This window comes from Stenella coeruleoalba (assembly GCF_951394435.1).
Source record: "Stenella coeruleoalba genome assembly, chromosome: 19".
NCBI classification, from domain to species: Eukaryota; Metazoa; Chordata; class Mammalia; order Artiodactyla; family Delphinidae; genus Stenella; species Stenella coeruleoalba.
In genome coordinates, this window is record NC_137165.1 from 17,685,499 (window position 1) to 17,693,400 (window position 7,902).

A 7,902-nucleotide genomic window follows, 5' to 3' on the forward strand; every position below is an offset into this window, starting at 1 on the left:
ACGCAGGTGGTGGAAGAAGACCGTGGGGGTGCAGACCAGGGCCGAGGCCGAGCACTGTCCCCTAACCCGTGCCCCTGTCCAACTCCAGGGGGCGCTGTTCCCACAGACGCTGCAGGCAGCGCTCCCAGAGTCTGCAGTGTGCTTTGTGCCTCAAGAGAGGTGGCCTCGTCGGGGGGTGGGGGGTGGTCTGAATCCCCCTTAGGCCCTGGCCCGGGGCGTCTCCTGGGGAGACCAGAGGGCAGCGGGGGCCAGGAAGCCCTCTCTCCACGAAGGAGGACATGACAGTGGGAAGGAGAGGGAATGCCCTACCAGAAATGGCCCTGCACTGTCCTGGTGCCACTGGCCAATGGCCCAACTCACCTACCCCTCTTCTCAGGTCACTGAAAACTGACCTGGACAGTCCTGGTGAACATTAACACAGAGGAACCACTGCCCGTGGGCGTCAGAGGCAGCTGCAGCGATCGCTTGGAGGGCAGAGCCCTGGGGGAGATGCGGGGGAGAAGGTTGCTTTCCAATGGTGAATCCTAACAGGAGGGCCCTGCCCCAGATGCCACAGGAGGACTCTCTCCATTAGCAGAAGAATACCACTGCCTACCCCCTCCCCAACCCCGGGGGTGTTTCAGGCCCTAAGCAGTATGCAGAAAGAACCTTATGTTCCTATTCATTCACAAACAAGTGTTTCCTTTTATCCAAAAATAATAACAACTCAGGGTCTTTACTATTTTGCCTTGGATGACAGGAAGCTCAAAGCCATATTACCATTTGGAACAATTATTCATATTCTCTCTCTCTCTCTCTCTCTCTCTCTCTCTCTCTCTCTCTCCCTCTCTCTCTCTCTCTCTCTCTCTCTCTCTCTCTTATTTCTGGTATGTACCCTCCAGGGAGCGGAGAATTGCTGCAGACTGTCAAATTGTAAGGGAATCTCCATTTTTGACATTCTTGTCCTCCTCCTTTCCCCAGGGTGCAGCAATTAGAGGAAGAAAATACGGAGCTTAGGACGACAGTGACTCGGCTGAAGTCGCAAACAGAGAAGCTGGATGAGGTAAGCAGCAGGTCCCGGCGTCGCTCAGACTTGGATCTTGAGCCAAATCCACAGAGAGGCTGCGTGGGCCATCGGAGGCCTTTAGTTTCTAGTTTCTGAAATTCTAATAAAATTGCTGTAGCCAAAAAAAAAAAAAGGCATCAAACATGAATAATTCATTTTTCCATATTTCTTATTTTCCAAGTTTTCTATAGTGAATATCTATTTCCTTGTATTACAGGGGAAAATAATAAAAAAAAAAAAAGAAAGAGGTTAGCTTCTGTTTGGGGTCTTACCTTTTTAAAAAAATTTTATTTATTTATTTATTTATTTATTTATTTATTTATTTTTGGCCACATTGGGTCTTTGTTGCCGTGCACGGGCTTTCTGTAGTTGCAGCAAGCAGGTGGCTTCTCTTGTTGCGCAGCACGGGCTCTAGGTGCACAGACTTCAGTAGTTGTGGCTCACAGGCTTAGTTGCTCCGCGGCATGTGGGATCTTCCCAGACCAGGGCTCGAACCCGTGTCCCCTGCATTGGCAGGCTGATTCTTAACCACTGCACCACCAGGGAAGTCCAGGGCATCTTACCTTATTCGGGTCCATCTGGCATCATTGAAAGGCTTCAGAGACCGGAGATTTTTCTAGCTGTGTCTCTAGACTCCTAGGGGATCGGGCCATTTCTTTAATCCGTGCCTCGGAGGGCTCTGTTCAAGGGGCTGATCTGATGGCCCATTTGTCGAGGTGGCTGCCCCGGCCCCCAGCAAAGCCCCTGGAGCACAGCGGGCCCCCTGGGAACTCTCCCCCTGCCCCGGTCTCCCCGGCTCCAGGAGCGGCAGCGCATGTCCGACCGGCTGGAGGACACCAGCCTGCGGCTCAAGGATGAGATGGACCTGTACAAGCGCATGATGGACAAGCTGCGGCAGAACCGCCTTGAGTTCCAGAAGGAGCGGGAGGCGACGCAGGAGGTGGGTCCCGGGCCGGCAGGTGCCAGGGCTCCCGCCCCGCCCCCCCCCGCATGCCCCGCCCCCTGCTCCCGCCAACCAGCCTCTTGCCCCCGCAGCTCATCGAGGACTTGCGCAAGGAGCTGGAGCACCTGCAGATGTACAAGCTGGACTGCGAGCGGCCGGGCAGAGGCCGCGGCTCGTCCTCCGGCCTGGGCGAGTTCAATGCCAGGGCCCGAGAGGTGGAGCTGGAGCATGAGGTCAAGCGGCTCAAGCAGGTGGGCCCTGGGAGCCTCTGACCCACGGGATAAGGTGTACAGGTCCCCTCCGGGTGGGTGTCCTGTGAGGGGCCGAGAGCCGTAGCGCCCCCTTCCCCGACGAAACTGCCTGCTCCTCCCAACACCCTCGTTGTCAGGGCTACTGGTCCCCGTCTCACGGCTCAGCCGAGGCAGATGGAAATCCCAGGGGCTCTGCTCAGCATCCGTGAAAAGAAGCAGACACCAGTCTTCTGTCCTGGGCGCGAGGGGTGTGGGAGGAGGCTCTACCCAGCCACCCAATAGTGCCTCGCTGCGTTGCGTTCTCCCAGGAGCAGACCCCGCGCCCAGGATTCCGTTTCAGATGGTTTCCGCAAGCACTCCCATGATTGGAGACCAGTTGGGGGTGGGGGAAGCGGGATCAGGGTAGGGCAGTGACCCAGCGAGGGCATGATGGTGCGGGAAGCCCGCACCCAGAGACTCTGAGTTGACCACCCCCCAACCGACCCCCGGAAGCAGAGGTGCTGGAGGTTCTGCTCCCACAGCAATCCTAAACCCCAGCCCTTCTCAGCCACGAGGGGGCGCCCTAGGCCCCAAGTGTGAGCAGTTAGGAGCCTTGAGGCAAAAGCTGGAGTGCAGGGCTGGTCACCAGGGTCTGGGCAGGACAGTACTGGGCCTGCTGTACTCAGGAGCGAGGGTGCCCCTGGAAAGCACTCCCAAGAGCGGGATTCCTGAGCCCAGCTGCAGGAGGGGCCACGGAGATGAGCTGACCTGTCAGCCCAGAGATCTAGAGCATCACTTCTCCTCACCAAGGGCCAGTGTTGGAGAAGGAGCCACTGGGTGGGCGGGGCCCCTCTTCTGGCTGCCAGGGGGGAAGGGGTGGCCTGGAGCCATGCCCCTGTCTGGAAACTTGGCTCCCTGAGCAGGGCTGTTAACTCCTCCTCAGAACCCCAGGACCTCCCAGGACCCAGCTCTCCTCCCCCTCAAGCGTGGCAGATGCCTCGTCATCTGTGGGTGTCCTGGACGGGCCATGACACACGCCCAAGGGGTGGAGAGGGTGCTGGTGGCAGTCAGGGAGCAATGGCTGCGGAGAAGTGGGTTCCGGTGGGAGCTGGTATCGCCTTTGTCCCCCTCCCCAGGAGAATCATAAGCTGCGGGACCAGAACGACGACTTGAACGGGCAGATCTTGAGCCTCAGCCTCTACGAAGCAAAGAACCTCTTTGCCACCCAGACCAAAGCCCAGTCGCTGGCTGCGGAAATAGACACGGCCTCTCGTGATGAGGTAAGGTGCCCAGCAGCTCTCGCCGTGGAGCCTGGCTGCTCATGTGTCCTGCCCCATCTCACCTGTCTCGACGACAAGCCTCAGGCTGCCCAGGGCCTGGCCCCTCGAAGTCTCCATCTGCAGTGACCCCGAGTGACAGGGGAGAGCGGTGAGGCAAGGAGGCTGCAGGTGGAGTTAAATCCGCTCCGATTTCCTGTACGTGGTGGGAGGAGCATATGGGTTTGGGAGCAGAACGGAGTTTTGAGTCTTCACTCTGCCAGGAACATGCCGAAATGGCCAGTTGATTTCATCAACTTATAATCCAGGGGAGGCTGGACGACCCCTCCCCCAAGTCAAGAGGGGAAGGACGCTAGCATTTCTTGGCCACCTGCTTGCGGTATGTCTTCACTTAATCTTCTGAGAACTCGAAGGCTTTCTGAACACTTACCTGTCACAGATCGGGAGATCAGGACACAAGATCACCCAACTTACGGAGGGAGAGGGACCCAGGTCTCTAGCTGCAAAGCCCACTCTTTCTGCCCCACTGGGGTGTGCTTATGAAAGATCAGGCCTCCGAAATACCCAGATTAGATTTCAACACGAATCATGAGTCACTGAACTCTTACCCTGTGCTTGGGACACACAGCTAAGAGCTGGCCCCTGGGCCTCAAGGAGCTCCCATGTGAGCCGGGCACCAGCCTCCAGCCTGCGGGCAGAGGCAGCATTTCAGTTACAGCCTAAAGGACACGGCAGGAGTTGACCTGGAGAAGGACAACGGCAGGGCCGGAGGGTGGTGAGAGGGACGTTCCAGGCAGAGGAAACAGCTGGCAGTCTTAAGGACTTTGGATATCACTCCTGACTATAAATGCCTCTGGCCAGTGTTCTCTCCCTTTATCAGAAAATCACCCATACCTGGACTCCTCCGTGGGCCGGTGATATGAGCCTCTCTGGGGGTGTGGCCTGGGCCTCTTCGTATTTAACCCTCCCTGGGTGTGATGCCCTAGACTCATGCCCTGGCCCCGAGCGCTGAGGCTGGTCTTGGGGCACTGGCTCTGCCCACACCCCAGCCCCGGCCTGGCCTCTGACCTCTCTTTCTCGTTGCCTTCAGCTCATGGAAGCCCTAAAAGAGCAGGAGGAGATCAACTTCCGGCTGAGGCAGTACATGGACAAGATTATCCTTGCCATCCTGGACCACAATCCCTCCATCCTCGAGATCAAGCACTGAGACGAGGGGCCTGGCTGCAGAGCGGCCTCGGGACCCCTGGACCCCGGGATTAAGGGCCAGATCCTGCCTGAGGATGCGGCCCAGGCCGGGCTCCCACGCACACTGTAAATGTGTCTCTGGCCACGGTGGTGTAACGTGTACTGGTGTGTATGTGGGGAGGCCATGCGCACAGCAAGGGGTGAGCGTGGGCCGTGGCCGCGGGCGCCATCTGTGCTGTTAGCCGTCCTTGCACTTTGTGGTCCCTTTGCGTGGGGCAGAGGGTCCCCGAGGTGGGCGGCGGCGAGGTCGGCAGTCAGGAGTTACTGTAACGATGAGAGCTAGAAGCTTGTGTTTCAGATACTGGATAAAATGATTCTACCTCTGGGGACCAGGATTAAAAAGTACTCTAGTGAGACAGGCTCTTCCACCACATCCCTGTTTCCCCCTGGGAGTGGGAGCAAAATTACCATCTTTTCCAGGAGTTCAAACGCCTCACCAGCCTCCTCGGCCACCTTTCAGGCCCAGGTGCTTGAGCTCGGAGAGGAAGAAGGAGCGTATGGGGGGAACGCGTAGGGGCCCCTCACGAGCCCCCCCACCCCCAGCCGGCAGCCCGTGTGAGGCTGTGCACAGTGTGTCCCAAGGACTCAGGTTTGTGGAGGAGCTGGAGGGGGCGACCTTCATCCTGAGAATTCTTGGCGTTCTGAGAGTTCCCCGCAAACTTCTCCATCCCTGCTCACCTACCTCTCCCTCTCTGTCTTTTTTGTTTTTTAAGACACTGAAAAATGAGCAGCGTTCACCTGGGTGTACATGAAGGGTTAAAAGAAAGGGGGAAGGAGGCTGGGGACAGTCTAAGGCACGCGTTGGCGTTGGGCAACCAAAGACACGATTTTCAGGCGGGAGCACGCTCAGGTCCCTGTCAGCATCCTTTCCTGTGGATGCCTTTTAAGAGAGGGCATGGATGGACCCTCTCGACAGCTCCCTCGGGCTAGAAGTGGGCCTTGCTTACCTGTCCCTGGGAATGGCCTTGGGTTTGGATTTTCAGAATCCAAGCTCTGGGCTTGGCTCAGTTGGGTGGTGAGGGCCCCGTGTTCCAGCCTTTAGAAACACACCTGTACTCGGGTCTCAGCCAGGGGAACAAACGCCGTGCTGGTGGGAGAGACGGTTGGGGAAGTTGCAGGGAAACCTTAGTCTTCCATCCTGGTGACACGTGGTGGAAATTCACCCTCTGGATCTTTCATGTGATGTTTGGTTCTAGGTGGCTGGGAGTAGATACGGTACTTCCCTTTGAGTTTTCCAGTGTGTCTCAGTTTTGTATGGCTTGTGAATTGTTTCCTTAATCCAAATACATATAAACAATGTATGGTCTTATTTTCCCCCCTGCAGTTTCTTGTTTCCTTCAGCACTTCTAGTGTGAACAGGAAAGCTTGGGCATCTTGGGGAGGGGTGTATTCAAAGGAGAGAGGGCAGGAGAGGGTGAAGAGGGGACCTAGGGCCTCGAGTGTGTTCCCGCTCACAGAGCAGGGCTGTGGCCAGGACTGATGTTCGTCCCATTCCAGCCAACGTTTGCTTTTGTTGGAGTTCGTGATTTCTTTCTAAGCGTATGCATGGCATCTGTTTCCTGCAGCAAATCGTGGGGCTGCATTGGTCTGATCCAGGACTTCGGGGCCCGCGCACACCAGGAGGATGAGGGCAGGGGTCAGTCTCCTGGGAGTCTCTCAACCCCCTAAGGACACTGGTCTCCTTGGGCCCCCCAGGGGTCTGGGCGGAAGCAGCGGTGGAAAGAAGGCACGAGGAGTGGGTCTCTTGAGAATTTGCTAGTAGGGAGGAATGGCATGAGTTAAAGGACAGAAAAGACGATGAATCCCGAGGTGGCTTTGGTCTGGCTTTTACAGGGAGGCATCCTGCGGAGAGGCCAGCCGGATCCGGACCCCGGTCTGTGGGGGACTCGCCCGGGGATGAGCATGTTGATGTGTTGCCCGCCCTGACGTGGAATTCCAGGGGAGGCCGCAGAGGCCTGAGTTAATAAAGTCACAAGGTGGGAAGGAATCTCGGCCAAGGGGAAAGCGGTGGAAACAGCTGTCGGCCTGCAGGGGGCGCCACGGGAGCAGACTCCCGCGGGAAGTGCTAGTCGGGAAGGCCCCTCGGGACCTGGTCTCTGGAACGGGCTGACTGTAAAATGAGACTGAGTTCCACTTAACACACGCCCCATGTTAAATCTAACCTTCTCACTTCAGCCAGAATGTATCAGATTGGCTTTTTAAGAGCCTGTAGCTTTTTAGCCTGAGGGGGGCAGCTGCCGGAGGGGTCCCGGCCCCACAGCCTCTGGGCAGGTTCCAGAGCTGGACTGACTGGTCCAGGTGGGGCAGAACGTGCTCTCTTCCTGTGTTTTCTCCTTCCTTTGTTTTCCGGTGGAGGGTTCTGCTTCTGTCTCTCAGCGGCGGGGCTGCTAGATAGTATACAGGATGCCCAGTGAAATCTGAATTTCAGGTAAGCAAATGACTCAGTAGGTGTTCCCTGCAGTACTTGGGACACATTTTATTAAATGGAGAAGCTTTTAAAATTCTGATAACTGGGCCCAGTCCCCAGAGGTTCTGATTCCGTAGGTGTGGGGCGTGGCCCGGGCATCAGTGTTGTTGTTTTTTAAAGAATTCCCCAGGTGATTATAATTTAACTGGGTGCCCCATGAGGGTTTTGGTTTTGCCAAGCCTGGCAACTGTACCAAGTAGGGATTACAGTAACTTGTGTGAGGTTTAGAGGTGTTTGGGGGTGTGGAGAGCGGCTTCTGCAGCAGATTCACATTTTACATGACTCTGGGCTATCCTTGCCTTCAATCAGAGCCCCAGCAAAATTCGTTGAACCAGCAAGTGTTTAAAAAAAAAAAAATTAACTTTGAATTGCCGGAGTTAGGCAAGTTACCGTAAATGCGCAGATTCTTCAAGAATTGTCAGAGGGAAATTATCCTTGATCTAGAAACGCCTAATACACTCTATTTCTCACCTATTAAAAACACAAAACTGGACAACCTCGCAGAGTTCCTGGGCCTGAAACGGGGCTTCTCAGCTTGGGCCGTGCATTGGAATCACCTGGGGAGATTTTTTTAAATGCCGCTGCCTGAGCCCCCAGAGATTTGGATTTAATTGGTGTGGGTGTGGCCCAGGCGCCCAGCTGTTTAAAGAGCTCCCCAGGTGATGGTGCGGCCACGGGGGTTGCTGGCCAGAGGC

General features: G+C 56.2%; 1 protein-coding gene across 3 annotated transcripts in view; it reads left to right on the plus strand.

The window, feature by feature from the left end:
* The window catches only part of RAB11FIP4 (RAB11 family interacting protein 4), a 114,482-nt gene extending 108,011 nt beyond the window's left edge, over positions 1–6,471 (plus strand). For all 3 annotated transcript variants that reach the window (XM_079905791.1, XM_079905792.1, XM_079905793.1), the window contains 5 exons: positions 961–1,042; positions 1,848–1,985; positions 2,081–2,239; positions 3,355–3,498; positions 4,586–6,471. In XM_079905791.1, coding sequence (XP_079761917.1) covers positions 961–1,042; positions 1,848–1,985; positions 2,081–2,239; positions 3,355–3,498; positions 4,586–4,702 — 640 coding nt within the window. In that variant the 3' untranslated portion in view covers positions 4,703–6,471. The remainder of the gene's footprint in view (positions 1–960; positions 1,043–1,847; positions 1,986–2,080; positions 2,240–3,354; positions 3,499–4,585) is intronic.
* Positions 6,472–7,902: the final 1,431 nt, after the last annotated feature.